A 12,219-nucleotide genomic window follows, 5' to 3' on the forward strand; every position below is an offset into this window, starting at 1 on the left:
TATGCCAATATTTGTTTAAAATACATCCTGGATCCAACACACAAGTAACTGGATCAAGCAAGCATGGCTACTTCCTAAATAGCTAAGGACATGACAGAACCCTTTCAAAGAGGAGGAAGTATATTTGATGAACTTTTGTTCAGTCTGATATAAATATGATCACCTCAATGTGTCTTTCTGAAATCAATTTTGATCTTATCCTTGAGAGAGAGACATCAGATTTTGGGAGGGGGGGTAGCTATAATCATCCTTGAGTTTATTTTCTTTTGCTGGAGTACTGCTCAGGGCCTTGCGTAAGTATGTTAAGCACATATAACACTGAACTCCACTCCAGTCCCTCCTTGGATTCCTTTCATCACACTGCAAAAGCAAACTTCTTTAAAAAAAAAAAAAAGCTTAACAGTCCATTGAGCAAAATTGTACATGTATTTTAAAAAAAGGGACATAAGTCATGTTTTTTTCTGTCTTCCAGTTATTCTAAATGATACTGCAAAACAATAGTAACATAAGAAACAAAGATTTCGGGCTGGAGAGATGGCTCAGAGGTTAAGAGCACTGGCTGTTCTTCCAGAGGTTCTGAGTTCAATTCCCAGTAACCACATGGTGGCTCATAGCCATCTATAATGAGATCTGTAATAACATCTATAATAAGCTTCTGCTCTGCAGGCATACATGCAGCCAGAATGATGTATACATAAAAAATAAATACATCCTTAAAAAAGAAGAGAAAAAAAACAAAGATTTTTAAAGACACCAATATTTGCCAGGTGTGGTGGTGTATGCCTTTGATTCCAGTACTTGGGAGGCAGAGGCAGGTGGATGTCTGTGAGTTCAAGTCCAGCCTGGTTGGTCTATAGAGTGAGTTCTAGGACAACCAAGGCTATGTAAAAGGAGTCTTTCTTAAAAACAAAAATAAAAGCAAAACTAAACCAAACAAAAACACAGAGGCTTAGAGATACCATTTACTCTATCAAAGCAGTAGAGTACTCTGTTGTCAATCAATAAAGGTGTGTTAATACTGAAATATATAAGTTTAGAATGCCTTTTCAACACCATGAAAAGGGTAGACTAGCTTCTGTAAACTTCAGAGAAAACACAATTTCCTAAATGAATACTCTATTGAAAAACCATTATTCTTAGAAGATATTTCACATTTTAAAGAACTCTCTTCCCAATACTGTCAAATATTTCCCTGGCCTTGTCTACTACTTCCTACTTTAGAGATATTGACACATGTCAGACACAAAGTACTATGTATAGTCTTAATCTGTTTTTCATTACATTTATACATGTGCTTATTGTCAGAAAAGGAAGTAGAAACAAACATTTATTATCCATATACAGTGCTATATAAGTTCATTAAAATAATTTTTTAAAAAGTCATGTTAAATAAATCCTACAAAGCTAGAAAACGTACAATAAATACGAACATTTAAAATGAATTTTAGATGAAATTCAACCGTTGCAAATTTTAGGTTTCCTCTATCAGATTTTCATTCCCAGTGGAAATAGGGTCAAGTCAGGGGTCCCCACTTGTTCCTGGCAGCCTGCTTTCTGACTCACAACTGTACCTCACATGGAGAAGCTCAGTCATTGTGAGGTACTAAAGTACTTCTGTCTTAAAGCATGGAGAGCTTTTCACATATGATATGCAAGCCACTGTAAGGCCACCAGAAATGTGACATGAAGGTTAAGATTAGAGATTTTATTACTCAAAACAAAGACTTGGAGAGTAAGCTTTTGAAGAAGTTAAAATTTTGGCAATGTTATTTGTGCTGAGGACAGAACCCAGGGTTTATGACACAGTTTATTTACCACACAGGCTTTCTACCACTGAGCTATATCCCCTGCCACTGCACATTTTTTTGTTTTGTTTTTTGAGACAGGGTTTCTCTTTATAGCTCTGGCTGTCCTGGAACTCACTCTGTAGACCAGGCTGGCCTCGAACTCAGAAATTCGCCTGCCTCTGCCTCCCCAGTGCTGGGAATAAGGTATTTTTTAAAAAAAGATTTGTTTTATTTTAGGAGAGTTTTGCCTACATGTATGTATGTTCACTATGCTGGGTGCCCAAAGTGGTTAGAAGAGTGCATCAGATCCACTGAAACTGCAGTAATAAGTGGGTGTGAGGTACCATGTGGGTACTGGCAACGGAACCTGGGTCCTCTGCAAGAGCAGCCAGTGCTCTTAGCTATCTCTCCTTGCCAATTTAACTTTAAAATGATTTATTTTAAAGTTACTATGTAGGATATTAATCTTGGTCCCAGGTATTTGCTTTAAATATATTTGCACACACATAAATAGTTTTGATTTTCATTTACTATGAGGTGATTCTAAAGCTTTGTACTAGTTTTTTTTTTGTTTTGTTTTTTGTTTTTTTTTTTAAATAGCACAGCAAGAAGGATGTCTGTTGTATGGTCCTTACAGAAGACAGCTTGTACGATTATATGCATCTGTTTTGAGCAATCTGCTACCATTGTGAAGTATTCCTCATAATCATTCAGTTTGTTATAGGTTGCACATGAGAAGTCTTACTTCTTTATCATTTGCAATGGTAGCCCCAAATTCAGTGGAAACATTTTTCTTTTTTAATCACACCCTAAGGTCTTTACAGTGTTTCTAATATTATTATTCTAATATTATTACAGAATAATAAATTTATTCTGTAAGGCTAATATTTATCACCAGTGGGTCAGTCAAGCAGCTCCCATGAGGGCCAGCTGTCTGAGCAGATTTTTACCAAGGCATAAGACTAGCCTCTGAGACAATGCTTGGTGTTTTTAATGAGATATACCACTAGCCCATCCAAAGGACATCATGTGGAACAAAAAACTTTATAGGTAACTTTTTTGGTTTTTTGGTACTACTTTTTAAGTAACAGTTTTAAACTTAAGCTGGAATGCAACTCTGCCCCCATTTTTAACAACAGATGTAATGCCTAAGAGATTAGAGGTGGGCAGGGCACTCAGGGTAGATCTCCCCAGGTGAGCCTGGTCTACAAATGAAGTTCCAAGGCCAGCCAGGGATATACAGTGAGATCCTGTTTCACAAACAACAACAAAACAATTCAACGCAAGCTTCAGTCCTTATTATTACGTATCACAGAAATATAGCTTCACATCTGTACAGTTGATTGAAGATTCTGAGTAAGAATGTCTCCAAGGTTGGTTTCATGCACTCGGGTGTGGTAAAAAGCATAAATTCTAAATCCTGTGTTGTCAAGAGGGAGAGGGCAAGAATACAATGTCTTTGATTTGAACTGTTCTATTTTTACCTATAAAATGAAGAGGCTGTACTTATTGTTGGGACTCAACTGTGGAATACTGACTTAAAAGTCCACCCAGTACTCAGCATCAGGATGGCCCCATGGGGAAAAGACAATAATAAAACCTTGGGATGGACAGTATCTTAATTTGTGGATGTTTCCCATCGCAGACTCTAGAATAGTCTCATTCTACTATAAACACCATATTTTAAGTAAACAAACCCCTGGGTTACACAGGTCATCTAGAGACGTGTTCTAAGCCCTTTCTTTCCACGGGGTTGTAAATGTATCCTCAGCAACCCTTTTCTTCAGAGTATCAGGTACTGTTCCTTGGCTGAATAGTTTCTGATAAACCGCATGAGGTACTTGATCTATTTATTAGTCCCTTCCTCCAGTAAATAGGAAAACAGAACTGCTGGCAAGAGCCCAGGGCCCTGAGATTGCACAAGGATCCTGAGAGGCCATGGCTTGGGTTTTCAGCTACAACAGGGAATAAAACCTGGAGCTCTGCCGAGGCAAATTTGCTACTAACAAGGTATCAGTGCCTAATTAGAGTTCTGAATCTTACCAAAAGATAAAGATTTATGAAGTTGCTAACATTTACTTAACTTAAAAAAATAAATAAGCTATCAAACTAGAAAGGTATAGCTTCACGAGTTCCTAAATTGTCTTTCGTGTCAACTTCACTCCTCAATCTGCCACAGAGGCTTTTCACTTCTCTGGGCCAATTGCTTTACATTTCCCTGAAACACCCAGAAAGGCTTCATTCTTTCTCTCTGCTTCTGTTATTTGCATTATCATGGTCAACAAATACCTTCACAAAAGCATTCCAAATCACACAGAGACCGCCTCCTTCTTCCACATTCCTTCCATTTCCTGAGAGGGGGGATGGGTCGGACAGAGGGAGTGGCTGGAACCTAACAAAGACTGGGCTGGTAGTTTAGCTCCAGTTAGAGTTTAGATGGCCAAGTTAAAAGTCACACGGTTTCTTGCAGTTATGGTTATATGGTTGATACTAAAATTCATTATCTCAAAAGCCCTGTCAAAGAACAGTAATAAAAATTCCAAGAACGAAGCCTCCAGGCTAATCTTTCAAAAAAGTAAAGAAGTTAAAGTCCCATGCTTCTCAGGGCTTGTGTTTGCTTTCCAATTAGCCAAGCTCTTGGGCTCTTGGGATCTGGTATTTGCTCTCTCTCTCTCTCTCTCTCTCTCTCTCTCTCTCTCTCTCCCTCTCTCTCCCTCTCCCTGCCTCCTCTGTTGAGATAGGGTCTTGCTATGTAGCTCTGTCTGGCCTGCAACTCAGATGTACCTGCCCCTGCCTCCCTAGTGCTGGGATTAAAGGTGTCTGCCACTAAGCCTTGCTGGGGTCTGATATTTAAAATACTTTAATTATCTTTTCCTTGTGCCAAATGAAAAACTTTCCCCAAAACAAAAAATTACTCATAATTCAAATGTATTAAATGGTTTATAACTTAAAAGGTACAATGAGGACTGCTGTACATTATGTATACATAATGCTGTATACATTCACCACACACAGGACGGGGCTCCAGGAGGGATGGCTGCTCCAGAACAAACCATTCTGGTTCCTTTGTGAGACCTGGAGGGAAAAAGAAGCCTGCCTGGGTTGCACTATGTACACATTTACTGGCTTCTTCCTGACTAGCACCGCTTTCCCCACCCCCAACATTTTTAAGCTACTTATTTTAAGTCACAGGGATATTCAATCTAAGAAAAGTATCTTATTAGAGTAATATAATTTCTTAAAGATAGCATATTTACACACTTCTAACACATGAAAATACTCTATTTTATACTAAATTTCAGGTTCAAATGAACTACAATACAGCACTTTGCCTTGTCTGCAGAGTGGAGACTGTTCAAACTGGGGCTTCTAGTGCACTGCCCAGGCAGCGCTCACTATGGTCAGACCGGTCCAGATAGGTCCCCATAGTTATGGAAGCTTCAGGAGCCAGGGGTAAATCAAGAGTTTCTGCCGGCTGCTTTACACATCCACTCCTTTGATCAGTGATCCTTCCAAGACTATGGTGAAATCCTGAATGGTCTGAAGAATCCGGATAAGGGAGTTGACAGTCATGTGGTCTCGAAGCAGTGCATTCTCTTCATACATTCGGGTGATGGCAGGACATTCTGCTAGCAATGGAATCCACTGTGGAAGCAGGTGATCCCTATAGACCAAACAGACACAGCACCTGAGCTCTAACAGATACAGTGTAACTGGCTCCCCCTTTATCTTTCACTTTAATTATCAGCCTGTTGAAACAATACAATGGGACTACTTTTGTTTCCTATTCAATCCTGTTCCTCAAATCAGGGCCCTAGGAAAACTGGGTGTATATATTTCTCTCTCTCTTCCCAATATGGGCACATTGAATAAATCTCTCTTTCTGTTTCTCGCTATGCATTTTTCTCTCTCTTTTTTTTTGTTTTTCGAGACAGGGTTTCTTTGTATAGCCCTGGCTGTCCAGTAACTCACTCTGTAGACCAGGCTGGCCTCGAACTCAGAAATCCACCTGTCTCTGCCTCCCGAGTGCTGGGATTAAAGGCGTGCACCACCACGCCCGGCCACTATGCATTTTTCTTAAAGATTTATTTTATTTATATGAGTACACTGTAGCTGTCTTCAGATACACCAGAAGAGGGCATCTGATCTCATTACAGATGGTTGTGAGCAACCATGTGGTTGTTGGGAATTAAACTCGGGACCTTTGGAAGATTAGTCAGTGTTCTTAACCATCTCTCCAGCCCCTCACTATGCTTTTTTTTTTTTTTTTTTTTAAAGATTTACTTATTTATTATTATATATAAGTACACTGTAGATGTCTTCAGTCACTCCAGAAGAGGGAGTCAGATCTCATTACAGATGGTTGTGAGTCACCATGTGGTTGCTGGGAACTGAACTCAGGACCTTTAGAAGAGCGAGCAGGCCGGGCGTGGCGGCACACACCTTTAATCCCAGTACTCAGGAGGCAGAGGCAGGCGGATTTATGAGTTCGAGGCCAGCCTGGTCTACAGAGTGAGCTCCAGGACAGCCAGGGCTATACAGAGAAACCCTGTCTCGAAAAACCAAAAAAAAAAAAAAAAAAAAAAAAAAAAAAAAAAAAAAAAAAAAAAAAAAAAGAGAGAGAGAGAGAGAGAGAGAGCGAGAGTCAGTGCTCTTAACCACTGAGCCATCTAACCAACCCCTCCTCACTATGCTTTTTAAACTTTAAATTCTCTTTATGTATGTGTGCTCGTGTTAGTGTGTGTCATGTGCATATCATGCCTATGGAGGCCATTAGTGGCCTTTATGGGGGCTACAGAGCTAGAGTTACTGGGTTATTTGCTGCCTGATGTGGCTAATAGGAACTGAACTCAGGACCTCTGGAAGAGCAGTGAATGCTCTTAACTGCTGAGCCATATCTCCAGCTCTTGGTTTTCACTATTAATTAGGCTCTTTTACTTGGCTTAACCAGGACAGGTGGCTGAACCTGGCTTGTTCTGGCACAAGCTATGATCCACAGGTTAAGCAAAAACAGTACACAATGTACACATACTAGTATTTTCAATTGGGAGGGAAGGATGGTGCACAGTCCAGCCTCGTTCTGTGTTAATATTAGCACAGTCAGTGTGTGTATAAAGGGAGTACTGACAACGCATTGGTTACCCCACCATCTTGCCTGCCTCGGAGTCAGAGAGCCTAGTTGCAGGCTAATTCTCATAAAGGTATAACAAAAGGACATACTTGTACCATATAGGCTCTGATCCTTCTCTTCAGAGACCCTGGTGCAAGGGCCTGAACTCTCCTTGCCCATCCTTTCTCCATGTTGTTGCCTCTTTTGCCTGTCCACTAGGTAAGTTAGGTCTCATTCAGTACCTGTGGCTCCTCCCAGTACTTCTAACCTTGCCCCTCCCTCCCTCCCAGGGGTAGGCTTCCCTTCCCTCGGCCTGATGACTGATAACTCATCCATTTTGACTAGGCAGGTCTTTTGGCTCAGGCTGCCTCTCTTGGTCAGTGTCTCTGCTCTGTTCTCCTTCTCACTTCTCTCCTCTACTGCATTATGTCCTTTCTTCTGCTTGCTTTTTCCCCTTGTCTCTACAATAAGAATCATCTCCAAACTTTAGGAGAGTGGTGTCTGCCTCCTCTTCTCTCTTTCTTTTTCTTTTTTCATTCAATTAACTACTTGGCTAGTTAACTCAGTACCCATCAACTCCTCCTGAATAAGTGCAGGCTAGGCAAGCATTTTCTGTTGAGCAATTCATCCCTTTGCCTCTTTAGTTTGTTTAGGTTTTTTGGTTTTTGAAATCAGGTCTCCTTATTTAGCTCATTCTGGCTTCAAATTTACCCAGAGTAATGAGGGTGGTGAATGAATGAGTCAAAGGCAGACATTCATGACTTCAAAGTTAAACAGCAGTTTATTTCCTTTAATTTTTTTTTTTCTTTGAGATAGGGTTTCTCTGTGTAGCCCTGGCTGTCCTGGAACTGCTTGTGGACGTTGTACATCGTGGTGCGCACTAGGCTCCGCACCACGATGTACAACGTCCACAAGATGAATGAGTCAAAGGCAGACATTCATGACTTCAAAGTTAAACAGCAGTTTATTTCCTTTAATTTTTTTTTTTTCTTTGAGATAGGGTTTCTCTGTGTAGCCCTGGCTGTCCTGGAACTCACTCTGTAGACCAGGNTGGCCTNGAACTCAGAAATCTGCCTGCCTCTGCCTCCNNAGTGCTGGGATTAAAGGTGTGCACCACCACACTCCCTAGTCTGGTCTTAAACTTGCTCTGTAGCCAAAGGAAGCCCTAACAGGACTTGTCTGTCTTTGCCTCCTAAAGACTGGTTGTGGACGTTGTACATCGTGGTGCGGAGCCTAGTGCGCACCACGATGTACAACGTCCACAAATTTCCCTAGTCTGGTCCCCCCCCCCCTCCTGAGACAGGGTTTCTCTGTGTAGCCCTGGCTGTCCTGGAACTCACTCTGTAGACCAGGCTGGCCTCGAACTCAGAAATCTGCCTGCCTCTGCCTCCCAAGTGCTGGGATTAAAGGTGTGCACCACCACACTCCCTAGTCTGGTCTTAAACTTGCTCTGTAGCCAAAGGAAGCCCTAACAGGACTTGTCTGTCTTTGCCTCCTAAAGAGCTGGGATTACAGACCATAAGAAATGGTTGTTTTCTTACTATATGATTGTGGGATAGTTTGCTGATTATTTAGGACTCATCTATTTCCTATTTTCTCACTTATAAAATAGGTATATGAGGGCTGGAGAGATGTATCAGTATTTAATAGCACTTGCTACTTTTGCAGATCTGAGTTGATTTTTCCTGGACCCACTCTCTTCTGGTCTCTGCAGGCACCTGGCACTTAGCACATACACACATCAATGGAAAAAACATTTATTTATTTATTTATTTATTTATTCATTTGTTTGTTTTTGGCTTTGAGAGACAGGGTTTCTCTCTGTAGCTCTGGCTGTCCTGGAACTCAATTTGAAGACCAGGTTAGCCTTGAACTGATGATCTGCATTTCTCTGCTTCCTTACTGCTGGGATTAATGGTGTGAGCCACCACTCCTGGCAAGGTAAAACATTATACAGAAAATCAAAACACAGAAATCGCCGGCAGTGATGCCTTTAATCCCAGCACTTGGGAGGCAGAGGCAGGCGAATTTCTGAGTTTGAGGTCAGCCTGGTCTACAGAGTGAGTTCCAGGACAGCCAGGGCTACACAGAGAAACCCTGTCTTGAAAAACCAACCTACCAGGGTTTGATGAGATGGTTCGATGGGTAAGAGCACTGACTGTTCTCCGGAAGGTCCTGAGTTCAAATCCCAGCAACCACATGGTGGCTCATAACCACCTGTAATGAGATCTGACACGCTCTTCTGGTGCATCTGAAGACAGCTACAGTGTACTTATATATAATAATAAATCTTTAGAAAAAAAAAAGAAGAAAAACCAACCAACCAAAAAAACCAAAAAAAAACCACAAAAAAAACAAAAAACACAAAACAAAAGCAAGCAAGCAAGCAACCAAGAAACCACACAGAAGTCTATTTTAAACATGGGTAAATCAGGGAGGGGCTGGAGAGATGGCTCAGTGGTTAAGAGCACTGACTGCTCTTCCAGAAGTCCTGAGTTCAATTTCCCAGCAACCACACAGTGGCTCAAAACCATCTGTACTGGAGTCTGATGCCTTCTCCTGGTATGTGTGAAGACAGCTACAGTGTACTCATGTACATAAAATAAATCTTAAAAAAAAATGGGTAAATCAGTTGCTACTGTAACAGAAAGGTAACAAGAAAACAGCAGTCTCACAATAAAAGTTGGAATGAAGAAAGAAAGCCAAAAGAAAAGGGCATAACCTGGTCTAACCTTTTCTAGACTCATGTTACCCACGTAACAAAATAAGGAAAGCATAACTTAGACTCTGTACCTTGTTCCCAGGCAAACTAGAATCTGGAATTTGCCGTCCTTCCCAATGTTCCTGGGTGCAGTGTTAATAGCATTCACGTAGTGGCAGAAGGTTTTGCTTGATGGTTTCTGAATGAGCACATCATCTTCATTGTCTAAAATCTGGTCAGTGGTTTCAAAATAAGCCACTGCTTTCTCTGAGGAAGAAAAGCAGAATCACACTACAGTACAACAGTTATTTATAGAAATGTCAAAACTTGGTATGTAGTAAAAATCATCTAATTTATTCTGGAAACTCTACTGAGGCTTGGAATCATAGCCAGTCCTCTGACCCAAACCATTACTTTTTAACTTATTTCAGAATGAATTACCAAGATCTGAACTGTATGCTCCCTGGTGTGGTGTGAGGTGCCACCACAGCCTGGGAGGAATTTATTTTCTAATCAAGACCATATTACAGAAGTTTGTTCTTTTTAAATACTTTCATGTAATAGAAACTGACATGAAAAAGCAAAAGAATTAAAAATAAAAAAAAGAAAAGAAAAAAAAAAAAAAAAGGAACGAGGGCTGGTGAGATGGCTCAGCGGTTAAGAGCTCCGACTGCTCTTTCAAAGGTCCTGAGTTCAAATCCCAGCAACCACATGGTGGCTCACAACCATCTGTAACAAAAATCCGATGCCCTCTCCTGGAGTGTCTGAAGACAGCTACAGTGTACACACTTATAATAAATAAATAAATAAATAAATAAATAAGTATTAAAAAAAAAAAAAAAAGAAAGGAACGAAAAGGAAGAAAGGAAGGAAAGGAGAATTATCTCCTAAGAGTCGTCCCTTCCAGGAATAAGAACACCATGGCCATCTGACAATTAAGGTGGTGCCCTCTTCTAGGATGGCTGCCTTAATTAAGATTATTAAATAGACATAAATGGACATTATGGGAGTAAATATGAAGAGAGAGACATAGTATGTAGACATCAGTGTCAGGAGCAGTAAAATTCTAAGGTTTTTAGAAAAGGGGGGAAATCACTCTTAGGCACATTGGCAGCTTTCCTCTCTTTGCTAGAAAGCTCTGATCTGAGATCATATTGGCCTAATTTACAAACACGAAATGATGTACTGGACCTTTAAACAAACTGGGAGTTCTAGAATTCTATACACCTAAAGACAAGCAAAACAAAACAACCCAAATCAAACCAACCCAACCCAACGCCCCCCCCCAAAAAAAAAACCCAAAAAACAAAAACAACCAACAAAAACTGCAAAACTTAGCAGCTTTTAAAGATTTATTTTGACCAAAATAATATCTTTATTTTATGTGTATGACAGTTTTGTCTTCTTGTCTGTCTGTCTGTGTACTATGGGAGTGTAGTGCCTTCAGATGCAGCACAGCACATCAGATCCTCTGGAGAGGTAGAGAGAGTTGTGTGCCGTCCTGTGGATGCTGGGAACTGAATGCAGGTCCTCTGGAAAAGCAGCATGCGCTCTTAACCAATGCGCCACCACTCCAAACGCCTATCTTATTTTACTAAATACTTATTTTGTGTGTGTATGTGTAGGGGTAACTTGTGGGAGTCAGTATTCTCCTTCCAACTTGTAGGTCCCTGGGATCAAACTCAGTATTTTTTGAGCCCTCAGCAGCCCAAAACATACTAGTTTATTATTAACTTTTTTCTTTTTAAAGATATGGTTTCTCTGTGTAGCCCTGGCTATCCTGGAACTCACTCTGTAGACCAAGCTGGCTTCAAACTCAGAGATCCACCTGCTTCTGCCTCCTGAGTGCTGGGAGGATTAAAGCCATCTGCTATCTCCACCACCTAGCTTATTATAATTTTTTCTTCATTCAAAATTTTGGCTTCCAGAATTTTTAAAGAAACAGTTGAGTGGCTTTTTAGTAACATGCATCTATTTAATTTACCTACGAAGTCCCAGATGAAGACATTCTTGTGAAAGATGCGGGCAGATTTGAACCCATGATGGAAAACTTGTTCAAGTGCAGCGACCAGGCCATTTTCTCCACACAGCAGCACTGTGAGGCTTCCTCTCTGTAAAGCATAATGTTAACACAGTGACAAGGGATTCTGTTGTTTCTATGCTTAAAAAAAACACTAGATGGGCTGGAGAGATGACTCAGTGGTAAAGAGCACTGGCCGTTCCTACAGAGGATCTTCTTCTGTTCCTGGTACCCACACTATGGCTCACAAACCTTAGACATAGTTCCAGGGGATCTAATGCCCTCTCCTACCTTTCCAGGCACCAGGCACACATGGGGTGCACAGATATACAAGTAAAGGAAACACTCAAACATATAAAATAAAGTAATCCACTCCCCCACCCCATGCTCCGCCAAATATCACCACACTAGAGAATTAAAGAGCTGAGGGTAGCTGAACAGATGATATTTTTTGTAGCCAATAGAAAGCTTACAAATGAGCCCAGTGGTGGCTGTGCACACCCTTTTTTTTTTTTTTTTTTTTTTTTTTTTTTTATTTTTCAAGACACAGCTCCTCAATTCATTTACGTAACCCACAGCTAAGAAGCTGCATCTCAGGGGC

The 12,219-nt window shown here is 40.8% G+C and overlaps 1 protein-coding gene across 3 annotated transcripts in view; it reads right to left on the reverse strand.

Annotated features, from left to right (window-relative positions):
* Positions 1–4,581: 4,581 nt before the first annotated feature.
* The window catches only part of Dennd5b (DENN domain containing 5B), a 130,380-nt gene continuing 122,742 nt past the window's right edge, over positions 4,582–12,219 (reverse strand). For all 3 annotated transcript variants that reach the window (XM_021189932.2, XM_029534837.1, XM_029534838.1), the window contains 3 exons: positions 11,583–11,709; positions 9,691–9,865; positions 4,582–5,451 (listed from right to left, as the gene is read on the reverse strand). In XM_021189932.2, coding sequence (XP_021045591.1) covers positions 5,268–5,451; positions 9,691–9,865; positions 11,583–11,709 — 486 coding nt within the window. In that variant the 3' untranslated portion in view covers positions 4,582–5,267. The remainder of the gene's footprint in view (positions 5,452–9,690; positions 9,866–11,582; positions 11,710–12,219) is intronic.

This window comes from Mus pahari, chromosome 2 (assembly GCF_900095145.1).
Source record: "Mus pahari chromosome 2, PAHARI_EIJ_v1.1, whole genome shotgun sequence".
In the NCBI taxonomy this organism is placed as follows: domain Eukaryota; kingdom Metazoa; phylum Chordata; class Mammalia; order Rodentia; family Muridae; genus Mus; species Mus pahari.